This window comes from Diabrotica virgifera, chromosome 8 (assembly GCF_917563875.1).
Source record: "Diabrotica virgifera virgifera chromosome 8, PGI_DIABVI_V3a".
Classification (NCBI taxonomy): Eukaryota; Metazoa; Arthropoda; class Insecta; order Coleoptera; family Chrysomelidae; genus Diabrotica; species Diabrotica virgifera.
Window position 1 is genome coordinate 143,364,234 of NC_065450.1, and position 25,158 is coordinate 143,389,391.

Below are 25,158 nucleotides of genomic sequence, written 5' to 3' on the forward strand. Positions count from 1 at the left end.
CAAAAAAGAAAAATAGAAGCTACTGAGATGGACGCCCTAAGAAGAGCAAGTAGAACATCGAGATTTGACCGGGTTAGAAATGAGGAAGTAAAGCGAAGAATTAATATACAGGAAACGGTTGTAGAATGCATTGAGAAGAAACAATTAACGTGGTACGGACATGTTAAGAGAATGGGGGAGGAGAGACTGCCAAAGAAAATTATGAAATGGATACCTACAGAAAACAGGAAAAGAAGAAGGCCAAGAACGGCATGGATACAAGAAGTAAGACTATCAATGAGTGTACGAGGATTAGAAGATGAAAACTGCAATGATAGAAGCTATTGGCAACAAGGCATCGGACTACATCGGAGGACGTTTTGAACCCGAATTTATAATATATGATGAAACCAAAGAGAACTTGCATAATGATATTACCCATTTTGTAACGTTATGCCAAAATTTAAATAAACATACATTTTATGAAATATGTGATGTCATCCAGGACGTAAAGGCAACTTTTCTCAATATTTTAACTGCCAATTTATTTGACGATTATTGCTTCAGGCGAGCGGTCTTTTTCGGCTTTAAAATGAATAAAAACATATTTAAGGTCAAATTAGGGTCAAGAAAGCCTAGACGCATTATCACTATTGTATATAGAGAATGAAGAACTGGAGAAACTGAATTGTGATAATGTTACATGGCAGTTTGCGAATGCCAAATCAAAAAAAGTGATCTAATTTTTGTCTTTATGAATTTTTTAGAATATGTTTTTTGTTTGTCATGTGTTGTTATGTGAAACTTTCTGTTTTTGATTTATGTTTTAAAATGTATTTTTTGGATTATTTTTTATAATAATAGTCTCCCGTTTTATACCGCTGACGCGGCTTTGGGATTATAGCAGGGTAGTCTGCTATATCTAGGGCCTACGGTATACAAGGGTACCAGGGCCAGTGCTACGCTTCAACCGCCTATTATTACCCCGGGTTTTACCCAAGGTACTCATTTTATTCAGTCTGAGTCGACCTGGGGCCTATAGATATTTTAAAAATGTCTAGTTGTTCTTGTCCACACTGGGATTTGAACCCAGGCCTACCAGCACGAGAAGCATACTACCGCTTGAGCTACGCCGCGCCGGCCCAGGATTATTTTTTACGTTTGCTATTCTTCTTGCTTGTTTAAAAAAATTATTTTATGGATTTTACAATAAATTTTTATAGTTAATGCATGTGTTTTCTTGTTAAAAAACTGACAACGAATAGCAATGAATGGGGCCCCTAAACCTCCAGCGCCCAGGGTCCGATGTTAGGTTAAGCCGGCACTGCTTAAATCCAAATTTTTGCATAATTCGGACTTGACCATGAAACTCACCGTATTTCCCGTTCATTTAATGGGCTAGTTGCTCACTAATCGAATTCACGTCTAACATTATAGCTAGTAGAATGCAGTAGAATTATTCTAAATGTACTTCCGTCATTTTTTATCAGCTACATGTCGTAGAAATATAGATAAGTAGTTGGACCAATTGATATCAACATATTTATTTTTAGATCGTTAGTTGCAAATATGTGCTAAAACGTTGTAGTGATATATAACATCTTCTGCAGAAAACTTAAGGTATTTATATTATATAAAGCTATTACTAACAGTCTTTTGTTTACAACCCATCATACCACATACAGTTAATAGTATGTAATAGTAAACATCAACAAACTAATAAAGTAGATGGTCCCTCCAGACGAAAATGTAGCCGTTTAACTTCGATAAACATTGTGATCTCACAAATTTAAGTAAAAAAATAATAATATATATTATTTTTGTCATATCCCTGAACCCTGGACACTGAACATACATATTAATAATGAATATATATATGTTCAGGGATATCGCAAACATATGGGCAACTTTTAGTCTAAGAGCTAGTGAACCCTCCGACTAACGGTCGTCCTGTAAGGCTAGAAATTTTTCTAGTGATAATTCATAGCACACCAAGGCTAAAAACCATCACCAGGCATCAGCGGTGCACGTGTATCTACCAGGTGAATCGAAAAGTGCAACTTTGGGGAGTAAAATAAACTTTCTCCTGTAAGGTTTAAATTTAAGTATGTGTTTGAGTAAGTCATTTAGAAGAAATGTGTACAATGACAGGCGATTCTGAAGAGCATAAGACCTTGCCAGGCGAGGGGAAAGATTAGGGGTTTTTCCTAAAATTATTTTTTTTGCATCGAACAATTTTTTTTAAGTTTTTTGAATCATTCCAAACAGAAAAGGTCTTTAGTGATTTTTCTCTTAAGTTAATAGTTTTTGTTATATAAGCGATTGAAAATTTTGAAAATTGCGAAATCGGCCATTTTTAACCCTAAATCGGACATTTATCTAAAAATTTCAAAGTTGCCAAGGTAGGTAGATATTCTTTAAACATTGATTGATGAAATCCCAAAGAGTTTTTGGCAATACAATATCGGAAACCGCTTTGTTTTCTAATTACTAATCAAGCAGGCGCGACACTGTAGTATAAGTGAGGACGTTTGAGTTGGCATAAATTCATTATCTCGAGAATGGACAAATTTCAAGAGAAATCCTCAGACAGGTCGATTTTTATTTTTAAATTAGGACTTTTGGCATATATATAATACTATTGACGTCATCCATCTGAGCGTGATGACGTAATCGATGATTTTTTTAAATGAGAGTAGGGGTTGTGTGACAGCTCATTTAAAAGGTTGTATAATTCTCTATTTACTATTATAAACATTAACATAATTATTTATACAGGGTGTACAAAAATTTTTTTTATTAAATTAACTTTGATTAAATTTGACAAATAGAAGAAAAAATTTTTTTGTACACCTTGTATAAATAATTATGTTAACGTTTATGTTACTGAATAGAGAATTAAAAAACCTTTCAAATGAGCTATCACACAACCCCTACTCTTATTTAAAAAATCATCGATTACGTCATCACGCCCAGATGGATGACGTCACTAGTATTATATATATGCCAAAAAGTCCTAATTCAAAAATAAAAATCGATTTATGCAAACTCAAACGTCCTCACTTATACTACAGTGTCGCGCCCGCTTGATTAGCAATTAAAAAACAAAGGGGTTTTCGATATTTCATTGCAAAAAACTTTTCGGGATTTCATCAATCAATGTTTTAAGAATATCTACGTACCTTGGCAATATTGAAGCTTTTAGATAAATGTCCGATTGTTAAAAATGGCCGATTTCTTAATTTTTAAAATTTTCAATCGCTTATATAACAAAAACTATTAACTTAAGAGAAAAATCACCAAAGATATTTTTTGTTTGGAATGATTCAAAAAACCTTAAAAAAATTTGTTCGATGCAAAAAGAATAATTTTAGGAAAAACCCCTAATCTTTCCCCTCGCCTGGCAAGGTTTTATGCTCTTCAGAATCGCCTATCATTGTACACATTTCTTCTAAATGACTTACTCAAGCACATACTTAAATTTAAACCTTGCAGGAGAAAGTTTATTTTACCCCCTAAATTTGCACTTTTCGATTCACCTGCCAGATATACGTGCAGGGCTGATGCCTGCCAGGTCATGGTTTTTAGCCTTGGTGTGCTATGAATTATCACTAGACAAATTTCTAGCCTTACAGGACGACCGTTAGTCGGAGGGTTCACTAGCTCTTAGACTCTTTTATATTTTAAGTTGTGCGAAAACAGTTTTTAATTAAATCTACAACAAATTATCAAGTTTAATCGTAAAGGAAAAATGGGTTAAGTGTGGTTTTTACCTTGCAGGAGAAAGTTTATTTTACCCCCTAAATTTGCACTTTTCGATTCACCTGCCAGATATACGTGCAGGGCTGATGCCTGCCAGGTCATGGTTTTTAGCCTTGGTGTGCTATGAATTATCACTAGACAAATTTCTAGCCTTACAGGACGACCGTTAGTCGGAGGGTTCACTAGCTCTTAGACTCTTTTATATTTTAAGTTGTGCGAAAACAGTTTTTAATTAAATCTACAACAAATTATCAAGTTTAATCGTAAAGGAAAAATGGGTTAAGTGTGGTTTTTAAAGACTTCGGTATACAGGGTGTTTGGTAAAGAATGGGCCATAGCCTAACCTTAGATTCCTGAGGTTAAAATAGATCGATTTAAGCTAACTTATCTTAGTACAGGGTGATCAGTTAAGGGTAGCGAGCGGCCATATATCATAAGATATTGGTCGTATAGATTTGAGAAAAAAAATCATGATTCGCCAAGAGAAGTCGCCAAGAGAAATTGCTGGAAATTATTTTCGAGTTTGTCAAACGTCCGCTAGTGGGCCTAACAACCAACACAAAGTAGGAAAATGGGATGTTTATAGAATTTTGTCTAATGAAAGTTTATCGATGATATCATTTTCATAGTTACAGACCATTTCCCTACATTTTTTGTTTAAAACGTCTTGTTCTATCTATCAAAATAAAGCGGTGGGGGAAGTTCAATTGTTTTTTTAAACAAACCAAGATTTTTTCCGTTTCTTTTGACCGATTTTAGCAAACTTAGGCTCATATGAAAGAGCATAATTTGCACTACAAAACGCTTATTTGGTTTTGAATTTTTGACGTTTGCTGTCGCCGCTAGATGGCGTTAACTGAAATGGTAGCAAATTTTTGAGTTTTTTCAAAAAAAAAATGTAATTGTATATTAATTTTTATATATTTTAAAAGAGGATACATTTTTCTATAATTTAATGAAAAGAATTTATTATCTACCTTTTTTGAACCGTCGATATCGACCAAAATATAATTTTATTACATTAAAAAATGGCACGCCACTGTTTTTTATCAAAATAAAAATCTGTTTGTAATCTCTTATTAGTTGCTAACGAAAAGAACCTCTTGACTTTTTTTCGTTATACAAACGGTTTTAGATTGAAAAAAAAGTAAATTAGTATGTTTCGAGATATGGGCGCCCATGTAAACATATCTTATAACGTTGGATATTACACTATGTGACGTTGGTTGTTTTTACCTTCCGGGGGTGAAAAAACGTGCGATTAAAATAAGTCCGAAAATGGACAAATTGGCTAATTCTAAGCAACTTTTCTTCTATAGAGTTTTTTCACTAAGTCAATACTTTTCGATTTATTTGCGATTGTAAATGTTTATTTTTTGACGAAAAAACCACGTTTTCAGGAAGTTTTTCGCAAATAGCTCAAACAGTACCTAAGTATTTTATCGAAAAAAACTATTCTTAGTGAAAATGTAGCATATAAAAAAGACGAAAAAAATTATGTATTCGCGAAGTCTACAGACCCAACTAAAGCCAATTTGTAGCTCGTCAAAAGTATGTTCTTATTTTGTAAAAATTGTGTATATGTGTGACTGCACCGATCTGTTAACTAATCAAAATAAGTATATGTATATAAAGAAATTATTATGGAATCCTTAATAATATTAAATAATTAAATATTAGTAACAAACGCGACAATAATATAGTGTTGAATATATCTACCTTCGACTCGCTTTGAGGCAGGTTCGCGCCAGCGCGCTTGAGCGTAAGAGAAACGTTGAACAGCTGTACCCATTCTCTTTTGTAAATTACTCTGCGATTCAAAAACATATTTCAGAGTGCATCACTTTACGGTTTGACAGATGAAATTAAAAATAAAAGTTGACAAAACCTTAAACGCGTTTTCTCAAAATTACTTTTTTCAAAGCTAGACACTGAAACTCAAAAACTTTTGGATAGATCCAGCTCAAACTTTGCAAATATGTTTTTAAGACATTTTTTGAGGTAACGCTATCGGGATATTTTTTATGGTTATTTTTTGTTTAACAATAACAAATATGTTGATTTTCACCTTTTTTGCAAAAAAAAGTCGTTATTTTGACAAGATGGTCTACTGTAGAAATCAGGCCGTAATTTGTGCCATTATGAAAACAAGTCCATTTAGAAAAATAATTACTGTCAGCTGTCACTAATTTTGATGTGATTGAAGGACTTCCGGTTTTAAGAATTTTATTGTCATGTGGAAAACCTTTATTATGTACTTTTATATAAAACAAGAGAACAAAAATAGTTAGACCTCCTCATTATTTTATTTAAGAGTCCCCCACACCAAAATATTTTTGTCAGTCACCACATGGTTGTCCTTCTATTATATCTGTAAATAGTCCATTTGATATTTTGGCAATGTTGACGCATCTAATGTAATGGTCGGAGGATAACAATAATATTTACCGTAGGCTTCCTGGTGTCTACAATATTTATAGAAAGGAGGAATCCAGAAGCGGTTATCAAGAAAATTTCCAAATGGAGACCTGTATCAGGCAGACCACGAGGAAGACCCAAAACTAGATGGGAGAACCAGATAGTGGAGGACCTTAAGAAGATGAGAGTCAGAGAATGGGTAACCAGAAGTAAAAACAGGAACGAATGGAGGAAAATTGTAGAAAATGCCAAGTCACACAACCAAAATATTAATGCGGATTGATTCACCGCGACAAACGAATCGGAAGAGAAAAAAAAAAGAGATCATCATCATCATCATGATGATGATGATATAAAACAAGAGAATAAAAATAGACCTCCTCATTATTTTATTTAAGGATCCCCCACACCAAAATATTTGTCAGTCACCACATGGTTGCCCTTCTATCATATCTGTAAATAGTCCATTTTGGCAATGTTGACGCATCTAATGTAATGGTCGAAGGATAACAATAATCTTTACCGTAGGCTTCCTGGTGTCTGTAATATTTATGAATAGTTTTTTATAGTGTGTCCAAGTCAAAAGAATAAATTCATTATTTCGTGAATGAGCGTCTTTCGAAATAAGTCGATTTTTATTTCTAAATTACGATTTTTTTGGCACATATTTCATACTAGTGACGTCATCCGTCTGGGCGTGTTGACGTAATGGATTATTTTTTCAATGGAGAGTAGGGATCGTATGTAGCTCGTTTGAAAGGTACAGTACAAACTGCCATATCCGGACCTGTCATATCCGGACCTCCTCATATCCGGACGGTTCTGCGCCGTCCGGATCTACCGAAATCTACCGAGAAAGGCAGTCCTGCTATTGGACAACGCACTAAAAGAAGAACTAAAAGATGGCGAAATAATGTATTATAGAATCTATAAAACGTGTCTATCGACGAAAGTTGTTGACGGCGTTGATTACTGGAATGTATGAAGGAGAAAACGTTTCAGAGACTGTAAAAGAAGTAGTGGTCTTGATATCCGGATTTTTCATATCCGGATCGGTCTGTCGCCACATTGATCCGGATATGGCAGGTGTAATTCAATTCTCTATTTATTAATATAAACATTGACGTAATTATTTATACAGGGTGTTTAAAAAAAATGTTAATTAAATTTATTTAATTTATTGTTTATTTATATATTTCAAAATACATATTAATGCTATCGGAAAACAGAAATATAGCTATTTGTATAACAAGGGAGGAAAGTGCTACTTTTCCTCCCGAGAATGAAGTTTACTGCCCGACGCGTAGCGGAGGGCAGTAATCATTCAAGGGAGGAAAAGGCACTTTACTCCCATGTTATACATATGGTTTTTCCACCTTCCTCAAATAACAAGACATTTTTTTATTTTTACTTAATTTATTTATGTAACTAACCAACAAAATTTATTAGAACTAAAACTAACAAGTACGTACAATATAACTGTCAACTGTCAAATATAAGTCAAATTATTAATGTAAACATTGTTAAATCAGAATAACAATTTACTGTTTTTTACCATTCTGCAAAATACAGAGTGTTTTTAAATAAACGTTAAAATGTATAGATACTTACGTAATAGAAAATAGATATTGTACAGGGCGTCAATAAGTTATATTTCATAAATGAAATACCATGACGTCACTTTTACTTTTCCTCCCTAGGGAGGAAAAATATTTTCCTCCCTAGGGAGGAAAAGTACAACTTTGCTCCCTACAATCAGGTCCGGAAAAGTGTACTTTCGGTAGAGGTAGGTGGAAAACATGTTTATTTTACAAACATTGCTTTTCGGTGAGTGGCAGCTGGAACATTGAATTGAAGCGAAAAGTAACATGTATTTGTCAAATAAACAGTTTTTTCTGGTTTCTGGCAGCAGTATAATGTATTTTGAATTAAATCAATTACGCACTTTCTTCTTTTGGCGTAAAAAAAGTTTTTGGACGCCCTGTATGAATAATTATGTTAATATTTATATTAATGAATAGAGAATTGAATTACCCTTAAAAAGGGTAAAATGAGCTAGCATACGACCCCTATCAATGCTTATTAAAAAAAACCATCGATTACGTTATCAGGGCCCAGACGGATGACGTCACTTGTACGATATAGGTATGTATAGATATGCCAAAAAATCATAATTTAAAAATATAAATCGACTTGTTTCGGGATTTGTTTAGAAAAACGTTTATTGACGAAATAATGAATTTATTCCACTTGGTTTGACACACTGAAAAACTATTCATAAATATTAGAGAAACCAGGAAGTATACGGTAAAGATGCTCATGCTCCGACCATTAGCTACATTAGTTGCGGCAACATTGCCGAAATATCAAAGGGACTATTTACTGACCTAATAGTAGGACAACCGTGTGGTGAGCAGACACATATTTTGGTGTGGAGGATCCCTTAAATAAAATAATGAAGTGGCCTAGGCTTAACTATTTTTAATCTGGAGACAGAGAAAATTCTCTATAGGTCGGAAAATTTGGCTTTGATACACTGTATAATAGTTTTAGTATCTTTATTAATTGTTTTTAGATTGTTGTACCCTAATAATAACAAAATGTCGGGACCTACCCAAGTACATGAAAACTTTGTTAGCGAGCCTATGGGTTTGAAACCTGTAACAAAATTAGCAGGAATTGGAGAAACACTTGGTAAACGCTTGGTAGCCGCTGGATTTGAGAAAGTAAGATGATTTATATTATAATATTCTATTATTTTGATACAATAATTTACACATAAAAGGAAATTATTTGTGTTGAAACCTTCATATTTTTTCTATGACACAGGTTGCTTCATTAGGTTTCCTCTGCACATGTATCTAATCTTATAAAAGCTTAACGGGACAAGTCATGCAGCCTGTCCGGGACCTTTGTCGATATATAAACATTAAATGAAGTTTAATAAACGTCATTTTCTATAACAACTTCAGAATAACTGAACCGATTTAGCTAATTTCCATTTTGAAACATTTGTAGAAATCCAAGGAATATTTAAAACGTGAAAAAATGTGATGAAATTATAAAAAAAAAATACTAAAAAACAGTGTTATTTTCATATATCCACAGAGAAAATAAATTTCTTTAGATTGACGTCACTAAAAGCTATCTTCGCGTCTATTTATTTTTTACATTGACCGCGAATGAGTTTGAATCACTATCAGTGAGAACTTTCTTTATTTTTTAAATCCCTAACTTTTTATCTTTTATTATTTTTAATCTTATTAATGATTAAAAAATCAATCAAATTAAAATAAAATAAGTAAGTAGTGTACCATCGTCCTCATTTACTCACTTCATATTTTTAACATAGCCTGTATGGGGGAGTGCAATTAGAACGAAAATATTTCGTGTTTCGGAAAAAATCAAACAAGCTTATATTTTTCTAAAACTTTTTTTGTTAGTTTATATACACCTTAAAGTAAAAGGTGGTACTCGCAGATTTGGTCGCTAATTGTTTATTAATTGTTTAAACAATAGCAATTGGTTTGTATAAATAATTTTTTCTACAAACCTGTTAAAAATGCAACTTTTAGCACTCCATAGGAGCGTTAAAAATGTTACTTTAAAGCACTAGGCTTTAAAAATTTTAAGGCACCGCAGTTAAAATTGAAATGTCGAATTTTGAAAACAAACGTCAAAATAGATTTTATATTTCATTTATTAACATTAATATTAACAGTAGGTACAACTTGCTCAATTTGAAAAATGTTTTTACATTTTTTTTTTAATTTTAATTTAAATTGTATTATTGCAGTTTTAACACCTTTGTAAAAAAAACTATTAAAATTTGTTAAAATATACAATAATGAAAGTAGATGTTATTCTATAGTTTTTATGATTTACGTATTGACAGTATAGGCAGTTTAGATGTAATGTCAAGAAAAATATAAAAATGGAATATCAGTCAAGTTCAAGTAAAAGTTTTTGTAGGTATTGTCCTGTAATTGAGAATGAATAAATTATAATTGTTGATATATAAGACGTTTGTAGAAAAAATATTGTATGATATACCTGTTAAAATTACATTTTTAAGGCACTCATGTAAATTGCAGAATTAGCTTCGCTTATTCTGCAAACCTTCACATGCGTCCCTTAAAATTGTATTTTTTAACACTTATATCATAAATAACTATTAAAAGAATCGTTGAATTTATCATTTTCATGTTTTATTTTCATATCTTTGATCAAATATGTTTCTATTTTGTTTTTTATTATGCTGAATCCGAATATGGCATTACAATGTGAAAATTCTTATACAGATGCTCTTATACAGTATGTCTGCGTTGTACAGGATTTCTTTCGCAAACATTATTGTTTATAGTAGAATAATTAGGTGACATTGTTATCACAATGTGGAGCACTCGTTTCTAAGAAAGAACTAGTCAGCTATTTTGATATTATTAATATTTCACGGTCGATTCGGCGTCAGCAATCATAATAAAAACAATCGCGAGTTTATTTATAGATACGGAGAAATTATTGGGGATCATTCTTCTTTATTCATTGTTCAGACATCAAGTAGTTAGAATATAGACTTTGTCCACCAACTCGTTACTGTTATATTTAGTGTTGATAAATAAATATATATCTGGTAATAGTGTTCGAGTTAACCAACCCTACCCCTACCACCATATGGCGATCTGAACAAGGGAGAACACTGGAACTGATGGAAATGGACGAGTATGGAAGCAAAAACATCGAAGGACGAGGTTTTCTGTACCTCGACCATCCAAGAAAACGGTAAATAGCAACTGAATGTAGGCATTAGGCCCGACACGAAGCTTAAGATGGTATAATACGGTATGGAACATGGTATGGAAATGGAACATTGTATGGAAATGAAACATGGTATTGAAAAGGGACGTGCATCGAGGGCTTTGGTGATATAAACTTAGACGTGTAAAATGGTAAGTCCATATTATCTAGATAAAAGGCATTATATTTAATTTCGATTCAGAGATCATTACCATCTTTCTATGGACCATTTCGAACTCTTTTGTTCTCATCAGGAAAGCAACTGTAATGGTACTTTTCATGATGCTGATGAGAGCATCATTACAGTGCTTTCCTGATGAGAGCAAAAGAGTTCGAAATGGTCCATAGAAAGATGGTAATGATCTCTGAATCGAAATTAAATATAATGCCTTTTATCTACCTACCGTTTTTACTCACGTATCGAGTACTAGGAAGCAGATTTGTTGATCTTTACCTCGGTGAATTGATATGTTGTGGAGTGCAACTATGTAGACTCCCCATGTCTATACATTCATCACACTTTATTCCTTGCAATTTTTAGAAGGATGGGAATAGGTAAAAGAGAGAATCTGTTTCCGCATTAAGAAATCCAAAGATTTTATTATTTTTAAACATTTATTAATTTGTTTGAAAATGGAGTCTTTTGGGTTTCGACATTTTGTCCATATTATCTATTCTTATGGTATTTCCACGATATAGTCATAAAATCACCTCTATATTTAACATAATTTAAGATATACCTAATCTAATTTTTATCTGTATTTTATCTATTTAAACTATTAATAGTATTACTACCTACTTCTATTGCTATTATCGATAATTTTTTTTAACAAGTACTATGGTTATCTCTAGGACGTATTGATACATTTTCACTAGCATATAATTTTTATTTTTATCTTTATCGATTTTTTTATTCAATTATTATCTTTATCGATTTTTAATATGATATCTTTATGATATTTAATATGATATTTTTATGATTTTTACTCCTTTTTACTATTTGTGACATACTATTTTATTTGACAATTTTACTATACCCCATAAGACTATCGAATTTATGTGTTCATTACTATAAAGAGAGAATTACTATGAATAAATGAGTAGCAACAAGGTTTATTGGGAAGATTTTGTCAAAATAATTGAGATTACACAAGAAGTTACAATACAAAGCAAAAGGGTTTTGAAGAAGAAAGTACCTAAATCTAAGGAAGTACAAGGAGAGGTAACGACACAGTTAATTAAATTATATAACAAATTTACACACCTAACAAAGAAAAATTGGGAAGCACTAATGGACAAACAAAGAGAGACGTGCAACAAATATTTTTGGAAAATTAGAGATAAAGTTTTACGCTCATTTCAAGCAGTAAATTTAAGAACAGTAGTTCCAAGTTCGATACATCAGTCAATCGACAAAAAATAGAAGAAGAGCAAAGTGACGAGGAAATAGAAGAAGAACAAAGTAACAAGGAAAAGAAGAGGAACAATACGACATAAATCAAGATACAAACATGGCTCTGACGGTCAACGAGTTTTTGAATATTGCAAGCAAGCTACTGCACAACGACTTCGATGGAAGCTCAGGTAAACTACAACCATTTTTAGAAGCATTAGAACTCCTTGAGAAAATAGCGGAAGGACATGAAGAAACAGCAATAACATTAATAAAGACCAGATTAACCAATAAGGCTAGAAACCTGATAACCACACAAGATACAATCCCACGTATAGCCGCGTCACTGAAAAAAGAATTAAGAGGCGACAATCCGAAAACTGTGATCGCCAAGTTAGCAAAGAAAAGGCAAGGGCATAAAGATGCAGCAGTGTACGCATCTGAAGTAGAAGAACTAGCAGAACAGTTAAAAGTGGCATACATAGCGGAAGGAATGCCATTGGAATTAGCGAAAAAATACACGGCGGAAACAGTTCTGGCAACAATGAAACGAAACGTTAATACAGATAAAGCTAAGCTAATACTGGAGGCAGGTAACTTCACAACACCGCAGGAAGTAATATCCAAATTTTTATCGATTGATACGACAGAAGAGAACACAGAGGAATAGTGTTAAATTATAGGACGAATTACGAAAATAGGAGAGGACACCATCAATACAGAAGGGGATACCACAACAAATATGATAGAGGGAGAAGAAATACCTTCCTACAACAGAACGGAGCAGAAGCAACGGAAAACCAACGGAACTATTCGCACAGAGGATATAGACAATTTAACAATCAAACATAGAAAGGAAACCAGAGAGGAGGACGTAACTGGAACGTAAGGCTACTAGAATTCGAGGATAGCCTAGAAGAACCAGAAAACCCGCAGTTGGGGTTTTGAATGAACGAAGACAATGGAAACACACAGTCAGAAGCAGAATATAATATTTACAACTTCGACTTAAATTTAACGAATTTTGTACGAATGAAGACAGAAATCCTAGAACAGACAAATACATTTATCATAGACACAGGAGCCGATATTTCAATACTGAAATGTTCACAAGATTTTATGAAGAAACACGTGAAACCAAACACGAAGGCGAAAATAAAAAAAGGGTAACTAAAGGAGAACTACATACAGATAATGGTAGAAGATGAAGCAACACTAGAAGTAAAAGGAAGTCGGTTCGAGCATATCTTTCAATTAGTTGAACCTAACTTTCCCATTATAACAGACTGAATCATTGGGAGAGCCTTTATTTCAAATTTTCAATGCATATTGGACTACGCTAATCTTAAAATGCACATTAAAGGTGACGATTATTGTTATGTTTGTACGAACATTGTGGATAATATAGATTATTTCATTCATAGGAGATTTTGACCAATAGAAATCTACAGAAATCTAAATTAAATTGATAATTTTTGATAATTTCCCGTCGTCAAGTATATTACGTCAGATGCCCTTTGTTGCTATGAAAAAAAAACATTCAGTGACATTAATGACAACTAATGTTTTAAAAATGATTAAAATGATGACTTTCAACCGTAAAATATTTATAACAACTGTGTGTTTAATTGTACTAATTTGTACTTACATAAATAAATTACAATAAAATTTTGGTTTTGAACAGTTTTATTCATGAAATAATCGCAACAAATTGCACTCGATCTCTAAAATTAATATAGAGTTTTTGCTCTCGTGACACTTTGGCATAATTAAAACTGTCAAAGTGTCACTCGGGGAAAATTCAATAATTTTAGAGCTCTTGTGCAATTACTGCTGATAATGACACGATAATAATACCGCCTAGATGTGAAATTTACAGAGTAGTAAAAAATTTTCAAACACTGAAAAATGACAGGATAGTGGAACAACAGGAGATACAGTCAGGAATATACATAGTGGGAGCAATTATTTTAAAATCCGTACATCAAAATTTTGAACACAATCTACGAAACAGTAAAAGTAGAGACAAATACAATCAAAACATCAGACATTAAATTTTTCAACATATATAGACTAATCAATGACAGTAAGGATAGGAAAAAGGAATTAGGGGAATCACTGAAGTTAGACATTCCAGAATACATACGCGATAAGCTAGTATCTTTATGTGAAGAATATTCAGATATATTCGCCCTAAGGCATGACATGCTGACATGTAACAACTTCTACGAACAAAAACTGAGAGTTAAAGACCGAACTCAGGTATATATTAAGAACTATAGGACACCGCATGCACAAACAGAAGAATTAAACCTACAAGTACAAAAATTAAGAGGCCAAGGGATCATAGAACCGTCTACATCAGAGTATAACAGCCCGGTAGTGCTGGTACCGAAAAAGCTATAGATGGAAATAAAGCATGGAGGCTATGCATAGATTTAAGGCAACTGAACAAAAAAATAGTTACAGATAAATTCCCATTACCAAGAATAGATTCGATATTAGATCAACTAGGAAGAGCAAAATGGTTTTCAGTTATAGACTTAATGTCAGGTTTTAACCAAATACCATTAGAAAAATCATCGAGAAAATACACATCGTTTAGCACGGAGAATGGAGCATTTCAATTTACCAGATTACCTTTTGGATTAAACGTAAGCCCGAATAGCTTTTCAAGGATGATGTCAATAGCATTGTCAGGTTTAACACCAGACAAAGCATTTCTTTAGATGGACGATATAGTAGTAATAGGCATATCAGAAAAACATCACTTAGATAACCTGAAAAAGACATTCGAGACATGTCGAAAGTCCAATTTGAAACTTTGAAACCCAGGAAAATGTCAATTTTTTAGAAGAGAAGTCACATATTTAGGACATGATCTGTCACAGGAAGGAGTATCACCAGATAAAGCAAAATATGCAACGATCGAACAATACCCGACGCCTAAGACAGCAGAAGAAACAAAAAGATTCGTAGCATTTTGTAACTACTGTAGACGTTTTATTCAAAATTTTGCTGAAAGAGGCAGAACACTAAACAGATTATCGAGGAAAGGAGTAGAATTTTATTGGTCAGAGGAATGTGAAGAGGCATTCAATAAGCTCAAATCAGCTTTGATGAAACCACCAATATTAAAATATCCGGATTTCAATAAACAATTCCTCCTAACGGCAGACGCATCCAACGAGAGTTGTTCAGCAATTTTAAGTCAAGATTATAACGGAATAGATCTACCGATAGCATACGCATCAAGAAGTTTTAGTAAGGGAGAATGTAATAAACCTATAATCCTTAAGGAATTACTAGCGATTCATTGGGGAATTAATCATTTAAAATGTTATTTATTTGGAGCACCAACATTTTTGGTAAAAGCGGATCATAAACCACTAACAAATTTATTCTCAATTAAGGAACCAACCTCAAAACTTACAAGGATCAGATTAGATTTAGATACCATTTCGAAATAGAGTATATAACAGGAAAAAATAACTACGCAGACAGTCTTTCAAGAATAACATTGCATCACTAAAGAACTTATACATAGACAACACTCATATACTAGCTATAACACGAGCTCAATCAAGAGAAAAGGAAAAGGTATCAAAGCAAACGGAAGCAGAGACTAAACTTACACTACAGCCAGAAGCCCCCAAACAAACAGTAAGAAAGGTACTAAATAATTTAGAGGCGCATAGACTACCAATTTTGTCTTTTGGAGCAGAACTGATCTCACCAAGACTGAGCATTAGGGCCAAAAACAAAATAAAATGCAGCAAGAGCATAGCCACAGGATTCAATCACTTCGATCTAAATCAAATGTTGGCACAGCTTGATAGGCTGGCGGTAGAGAATGCAGTACGTAAAGTAAAAATACACGTAAACGATATTATTTTTTAATTGTGCAAAATTGATGAATTTATTAAAAAAGGAAACAAAATATTGAAAAATGTAGAAATATTCGTATGTGAAGTACCAGAAACAATAGAAAATGATAAAGAAAATAGACTAATAAAAAACCTAAAAGCAAGATTCAGATGGAAAAATTTGGAAAAAGACGTAAGAAAATACGTTAAACAATGTCATGAATGTCAAATTAACAAACCGAAAAGAACACATGTCAAAGAAGTCGTGATATCGGACACTTCTTCGAAACCATGGGACATAGTGTACATAGATACGATAGGTCAATTCACTGGAAGTAATGAAAGCAATGAAGATAATAAAGAGCGTTAAGAAGAGAATAGGTCCAAAGCGACGCCACAGCACTTCGAAATAGGAGACCTAGTCCTGGTAAAAAGAGAAGAGAAAGGTAAGTGTGATAGTCTTTATGTAGGCCCCTTCACAATAACAGAGGTAAATAACGTTAATTGTAAAGTTAAAATGGAAGATACTAAGATCGAGGAAATACATAAGAATAGACTATATGCTTACAGTCCAAGGACACAAGGAATGACAAGTAAAACGGGAACAATGTTGACATTGAACATTTTTTTTACTTTATGTTTACTTATTAGTAATAGGAAAAAAATATTTAATTTTGTATTGGTTAAAACACAGTAGACGTTGTCTAGAAAAATTTTCTTCTTTGTCGGAAGGGCAGAGAAAATAATGTGCATCTCAGAAAATTTTTCTTGTAAGGATAGGGATATACATGATTTATATTAGCATCCAAAAATATTAAGAACAATTCATACCGATTTAATTTTCAAAAGTCTTATTCAAACATTATTGTTTATAGTAGAATAATTAGGTGACATTGATGTCACAATGTGGAGCACTAGTTTCGAAGAAAGACCTAGTCGGCTATTTTGATATTATTAATATTTCACGGTCGATTCGATGTCAGCAATCGTAATAAAAACAATCACGAGTTTAGTTATAGATACGGAGAAAGTATTGGGGATCATTCTTCTTTATTCATTGTTCAGACATCAAGTATTTAGAATATAGACTTTGTCCGCCAACTCGTTACTGGTTTATTTAGTGTTGATAAATAAATATATATCTGGTAATAGTGTTCGAGTTAATCAACCCTATCATAGGGGGTAAGTACCCCTACCACCATAGCGTAGCTAGGAACCACATGGAAAATTTTTTTATTATCAATTTTACGAAGAAAAGTTATTCTTCATAAAAGGCTCTGGATACTCAAAAATCTAAAACTCAACCATCAGATATAAAATTTTATCAATTTTATACGAGTTAGATATATCAAAAATATGAATTTCGTTAAAGAGTAAAGCACCTTTATATTCCAGAATATCAAAAAATGCTATAATGAAAAGATGTTTGAAATTAAAAACGATGTTTAAATATACAATTACGTCACTCTAATCGAAAAAAAAAATTGAATTTTTTCTCAAATTACGAATACACCCATCATCATTTTATTACAATTATGATAACTATTTTATTATCAATTTTACGAAAAAAGTTATTCTCCATAAAATGGAGACTCAACCTGGTCTAAAATCTAAGATAAAATCATCAGATATCAAACTTTTTCAACTTCATACGAGGTATGTAAAAAATATAAATTTTTCTTAAAGTTGCCTTTATTTTTCCCAATATTTTAACTAGAAGGATGTAATTGAATACTGAAACATATTTTTTAATTCCAAACAACTTTTCTTAATAACAATTTTCGATATTGTGAAATATAAATGTACTTTACTCTTGAGTGAAATTCATATTTTTGACATAGCTCGTATAAAATCAATAAAATTTTATATTTGATGGCCGCATCTTAGATGACGTAATAATATGATGCAGAGTATTTTATAAAGAATAACTTTTTTTCGTAAAACTCATAATAAAAAAGTTATCAATAGGTTCCAAGTTACGCAGACATACTGTATAAGAGCTAAAAAAATTTTTTTGTTGAACATTTATTATTGTTGAAGCTTATTATTAAATGTATTTTAGGTAAGTTTTACAGAAAAAAGTTTTGATCACTTTGTATAGACATTTTTTTAGCTGATAATTTTCGGTTTTTGTATTTCATTTGTACTATCTTTCTTAATTTTCTCAAACATAAATAGTTTATTTCACTTCTAAAGTAAAATAATTCAGTGCATTTTAAAGACTACATTCTAATCTTTAAAAAGCACCTATAAACTTGTAACAAATTGGTTCAAACTTGAGTAATACCGTCTAAAAGTGGTAGTAATTCTGCAAATCTACGAAGTTTTCAAAAATTACATTTTTTGAGACGTCGTATCATTTGAATTAAATTTTTGAGATTTTTTTTGAATCAAGCATCGTTTATAGAGATACTTAAAAGGTAAGTTGTGCAAAATTGAGAGTTTTATAAGAAAAATTGTATTAGTTACACATGTTTAAATCATTTTTAAACAAAATTCATGTAAGTCTCATTTTCCGCCTACACCGTACGTATGTCCAGATATTTTATTTCTTTTTATTATAATAGTAAGATAGCTTAATTATCCTTATTTCGTGTCCAATTTGTAAAATTTCATTTCATGCATTAGTTAAAAAATTACATTAAAATAACTCAACCGTGCACTTCGCCGAACATTAGTTTACAGTGCGCCAATGTTTGTGAGAAGGGTGACTTTAGCGTTATAAATAAAAAATTATAGAAGCTACAGATTTATTTTTAGAAAAATCTTTATACAAGGTTTTTTTGTAAAATTTTCTGAATTTTTCAATAGTCAAGTCAGTTTTTTTCTAAAAATTTATATTTTCGGAGTTATTTAAAAAAAATCATCGAATTTCGCAGTTCATTTGTTTAATAAAAAATGAAGCACCCACATCTCGAGTAGAACTTTTTGATAAGTTGTTTATTAAACATTTCTTAATGAAATTTCAAAAAGTTCTATCTTGTTTGATTTTTTCCGAACTAAAAATCTATATGCACTCCCCTAGTAGTTTTTAAAGCGAATACTTCCTATCGCCACCAAAAATAATAATGATACTGAAAAATCATAAAAATATGATGAATAAAATAGACTAAAATAAAATGGGTAATCTTTTTTATTCGTCACAAACTAGTAGTTTAATTTTTACAATGTAGTAATAATCAAAATTAAGTAATTAAACATAAACATGAGATAATAATAAACATGTGAATAATGAATATATTCTATAATATATTCTATTATTATAAGATCATAAAACTGACAAAATCGACAGTTGAATATCTCTATATACCAGCCATTTACCATAAATGTGATTTAATGCTTGAGAAATGTCATATATTATGTAGTCCCATAAAAGGGATTCCTCAAACAAATATCTGCAGACAAAATCAGCCAAACTGATTAGCGACATCTATTGAAAGGTCGTACGAAGCTGGTTTTGTTGAAGAATGTATCATGATTGCAGAACGACATTTTACTGAGAAGCATAGATAAATCTTCAATAGTATATAACGCGCTATAAGAAGTAGTCATTTCCGTCGCCAGTGCCACGTGCCGTTATTTATTGTGTTTCGTTGTTGAAACCTATATATACATAATATATAAATATGTATATGTATATATATATATATATATTATATATATAATATAAAGATACATATTCTTCTTCTTCTTTTACTTCTTGTAGATCTTTCGATCTGTCTAATTCTGAAGCTGCCTCTGGTTAATTTTCTGGGAGGTAGATTGCCAACTATCCCTCAATCTTTTAGGTGATTTTCCGGGGGTCTTGAACCGGGCAGGTTGTTCTCTAGGGCAATTTTTGGGAGTCTATTCTCATCCATTCGTCTTACATGGTTGTACCACATCCTCTTGCGCTGCCTTCCCCATCTTATAATAGCTTGAATTTTGCATTGCTCTCTAATGTTTCTATTTTTCACCCTGTCCCTTCTTGTTTTCCCCACTATTGTTCTTAGGGTTTTCATTTCGGCAACTCTTAGCATCTTTTCGTTTTGTTGGTGTCTTACAGATATATGCTATGTATAACAAAAATAAATTAGAGGGTGTCAGAAAAAATTTGAGGGAGTCAGAAAAAATTTGAGATAGCTAGAAAAAAATTTAGGGTGTTGATGAAGTGATTGAATTGTGCCAGAAAAATAGAAAGGAGTCATAAAAAATAGGGGAATTCAGAAAAATGGAGGGGAGGGAGATACCCTAAAATAGGAAAAAAGTAAAAAAATTGAGTGACTGTACGGAGCAATTGCTTGTAAACCCCATCGCATGGCTACGGGTAAAATCACTAGTCTAATATAACCAACAATAATTATTGTTCTCTTCAAGAATTACTCTTAGCAATCCTGTTGGCTTTTCTCCCGTTTGCGGATCTTAATACAGTATCTGCTCTTTTTTCGCTATGTTGAGTTAAATCTAGTTTACTGTTTTTGGTTGTCTGATATAAGTAGCAAAATAAACGCACCACCTTAAAAATGGGACGTTTTGATTTCTCGAATTTGCTAAACCTGTTTTCCGATTTAAGTGATTTTACTTTATCGTACTATATACGTAGTATAGTATAATGGATAAAGTTATAGGATCGTGCAAAAAAATTTTTTTCAGATTTCACTTTTTTTCGACGTTTTGAGTCCCCCTGAGTCTAAAAGGCAAATAAAAAAAACATGTCGGAAGTATGTACGTACGTACGTACGTACGTACGTATGTCGCCACCGTCTAGCAAAAACTACCAGACCGATTTTGATGAAATTCGGTATGAGTAAGTTTAAGAGAATTTTGTTGAGAAACTAAGCTTTTAAAAAAAACCTCTCAAAGGGGGGCCGAAATAGGGGGGTTATTTAGGGCCCATTTTTGCAAATTTTGACCGAAATGAATGAAATTTAACTCAAAGTAAGCTCATGGATAGGTAAATAAAAACACGGAATTTGACATTTCCAAATTCAAAATGGCGGCCAACATGGCCGACCGCCCACCCGACACATTTCCCTACCTATCTAAAAACTTGTTTAAGATAAGTTTAATTTGAAAAAGTTGTTATATAGCCTAAGGATGGGGCTATAAGAAGGATATTATCGTTTTTCAGAAAAAGTTACGAGTTGCCTATATTTAAGGGGTCAAAATTTGACATAAATTTGAACTAGATTTTCTCAAAAATGGATCAAAGAAATTTTTTTGTTTTTTGACAGTTTTTTGATATCCTATCGATAAATTGAATGACATTAGTCATATTTCTTAACTCCCCACAGGGGGGAGTTATGAATTTTTAATAAAAAAATATTCGAGTGCCCGTAACTTCCTTCTTAATAGAAACTAAAATTTTAAATTTTGCAGACATATACGGTACTTTATTATCTATTATCGCAATAAATTTTACCAAAAATACGGCTTCCGGTTGAACCGGAAATGAATAAAAAATCTTAATTTTTTAGATGCGCTCTATATATTTTTACACATTTTGAAAGAATACAAAATTACCTTTCCAATGACATAAAACTCATTGCTGTAGCTCAAAAACTCGAAAAGTTACGGTAAATATAAATATTGCTATAATCTTATGTGCGTCCTCTCTCACGCGATCATAGCAGAGCATTATTGTAGGGCAGTCAATGAGGGTATTTGGCTCCGAATTCCATCCTACTACATTGATGTACTTGATATTTTTACAGTAAGTAGGGAATAACTCAAGAAACAAAATCTACCCTATATACTATGGCGCTTTTATCTTGGGGCGGTTCCCACTTCTTCAAGGGGGTGGAAAATTCGTTGGTCAAAATAATCACGGAAGTGGCTAAAAACCTATTTCTAAGCAAAAACTGGTCTATATTTTTTTTGAGAACTCAATACTTTTTGAGTTATGCGTAGTTGAAAATTGGCCATTTTCATTGAAAAATGACACCTTTTCGGACGGATTTTTTGTGAATACCTTAAAAACTATGCATCGAACTAAAAACACTATATAAAGCATTTTTTAAATTATAAATAATAAAGAGATTCGTTCCTTCGTAAATGTTCTATTTATAATACAAAAAGAGATATGGTAGGTGAAAATAGTTTGTTTTTTGGTGCATGCTCAAATTGGTGTATTCAACTTGAAATAACAGAGGAACGGTAGGTTTTAGGTGTATAATGCTACGAACACCTTTTGTAGTGTTTGAAAAGGCCTTTAAAACGAGCACCGTTAAATGTCGGTTACATACAAATTAAGCGAGATATGGTGCAAAAAAAATATATGACTAATGTACTTTAAGGAAAAATGAAAAGTATATACATTTAACTCCCCATCCATCATAATTTAAATGCATTGATTTTCTTTTGCAATACCTTTTAATATAGTGTATTTCTACTTTCAAAAAGTTGAACGGGTTTAAAATGAATGGTTTTTGTAAAAAATGTGATCAAATTATAAAATGAACTTTAAATTTTTCTTAAAAATCTTCCTTTTTCTCCATGTAATTCGAAAATAAAAATATTTCACCCCTGAGAAGTGGTGGGAACCGCCCCCATGATAAAAGTGCCATAGTATATAGGATAGACTTTGAATTAGGAGATTGGCTACTCCCAAAATTTCATTAAAATCCATGCAGTAGGATAGAATTTGGAGATAATATCTTGTTTTTAATATCGCGCATTGACTGGCGTAATCGAAATAGAATGAAATGCAAATATTGTAAACTATTAATTTCTCAGAAAAATGAACTAATTTGAAATGAAAGTATGACTATAATATTCTATTGATTTATGCAATAATCTATACATCTATAGTGTATCCCCGAAATATGGCATCGAACATTTTCTCAAATGTAGGAATCAATGATGCGTAGAACCATAAAATACTTTCAAGTACAGAAAGTGTTTTTAAAATATCAAAATAACGAGTAACTTTGTTATTTTTATAGAATGCCAGTATCTAGTACCATAACGATAATAGATCGTTACGATAAAGTTCTCGGGCGGCCCTTCCGTCCAGCATTTTTTAATATTATGTTAGCCTTATTCTTTAAGAATGTAGATGTAATAATCTCGTTTTTAGACAGGTAAATTTGCATTGTATATCGGGTGGACCAAGCCAACTGTGTTTTTTTTCTTCTTAAAGTTCAAACACCCTATGGAATAGTCTAGTATTTATAAAACACTTTTCGTTTATGAGTATTTCAGAATTTTTGCTTCTTTGAAAGACAAAAATTCCCTAAGATATGTCTGTTCAAAATTTGTGTACACTTGTGAAGAGTGACTCTTTCAAGCCCTTTCAACTACAACCCTTTCAAAAATAAGCACTTTGAACTGATGAAACTTACAGATCATATTATACAAACAATACATAAATAAATTACCTTGTGAAGTGGTAAGGATAATTTCATTTGGGATGCTAATTATTACCGGGTGATTTTCACGATTTTTTTGTCAAAAAAAGAAGCCAACTTTATTTAAGCGTAACTTGCTTACTATTAATGCAATAAACGTAAAAAACCAAAATTAAGCTTTGTAAACACTTTCAAAAAGTTGTAATGAGTTTTCCGCGAAAAGTGTTTCATTTTTGACGTTGAATTATTCGATTTGGAATTTGACGAATATGAATTTAATTTTCATTAGCTACATCTCTTCTTCTAGTGGGTCTACAGGTATACACACCATCTTCCATATTTTTTTATAAGCTATATTTTTATTATTCTAATTTGGAAATAAGCCACAATTTAATTTGAAAAATGAGTTTATTAATGTTTCGATTTCCACTTCGCACGTCGTTGTCAAAACACAACATATTAATAAATTAAACAAAATTGTTGTAGCGTAGTAAAAACCTTCTTTCAGTAATTTAATTTAATCTCACTATTCATACCGATAATTCAGACATATATTATACATTTTAAAATAGAAGACTTTAAACTGATATTGCCAATATTTATGAGTTGAGTTCCTGAGACGACTTTATTGAAAGATAGTTCATTTGATTACATGAAATCAACTTTAATTCAAGAATATCCGTCACAAAAAAATCATAGCATGTGATCTGTCTTTAAAAAGACAACCACATGCAACGGTGACCGTAAAATTCTTGTGTTAAGGACAGATCACATGCTATGATTTTTTTCTGACGGATATTGTTGAGTTAAAGTTGATGTCATGTAATCGAATGAACTATCTTTCAAAAAAGTCGTCCCAGGAAGGCAACTCATAAATATTGGCAATATCATTTTACAGTCTTCTACTTAAAAATTCAGATTAAATTAAAGATTAAATTAAATTATTAGAAGATACTGAACTGAACAGACAGCGCTACAGATAACAGAACAAACACTACTTCCCTATGGATCAACACTGACGAAATCCAATATCTTAGGAAATAATACACTACTGCACTGAACAGATATAGATAACAGAACAGATAAGAAAATCGTGCTATTACAATTATAGCCAGGGAGGTAGTGTCAAATTTGACCGGAGTATTTTAGCATGGCTGGTATCTTTTTATTTAGGTAGGTGTTCCAAAGCTTATTAACAAATGATGTGTCAGCTGGCCCAAAACCGGGGATTTTAGTCAAGAAAAGGTAAAATGTGAAACTTGATGGACAAACGCTAGCTTAAATGTCAAATATTTATATACGTTACTCAGAACATTTAATAGCTTTGCTTACTTGGCTCCTACGTTTCACTCAGGAGATCGGGGTTCAAATCCTGGCGCGGAAATTTATTTTTGTTTTTTAAATTGACATTTTATTTTGAAAAATATTTATTTTTATAATACCACGTTTTTATTATTTATACGAGACAATATAAAAAATCTGTATGTCTTTTATAGAATTATGCATAGAACTTATGAAATAGCATATAAACATTTGATCATAAATATTATGATTGACCTTAATAAGCAAAATTGTTGTACATGAACCCCTGAAGCTTCCTGAGTTAGTACGACCA

At 32.0% G+C, this 25,158-nt stretch overlaps 1 protein-coding gene across 2 annotated transcripts in view; it reads left to right on the forward strand.

The window, feature by feature from the left end:
- The first annotated feature begins 1,378 nt into the window (after window positions 1-1,378).
- LOC126890395 (barrier-to-autointegration factor-like) overlaps window positions 1,379-25,158 on the forward strand; it is a 54,056-nt gene continuing 30,276 nt past the window's right edge. The window contains exons 1-2 of one of the 2 annotated variants that reach the window (XM_050659295.1): window positions 1,379-1,599; window positions 8,735-8,885. In XM_050659295.1, the coding sequence (XP_050515252.1) occupies window positions 8,760-8,885 (126 nt within the window). In that variant the 5' untranslated portion in view covers window positions 1,379-1,599; window positions 8,735-8,759. The remainder of the gene's footprint in view (window positions 1,600-8,734; window positions 8,886-25,158) is intronic. The other variant, XM_050659294.1, reaches the window with a different exon arrangement.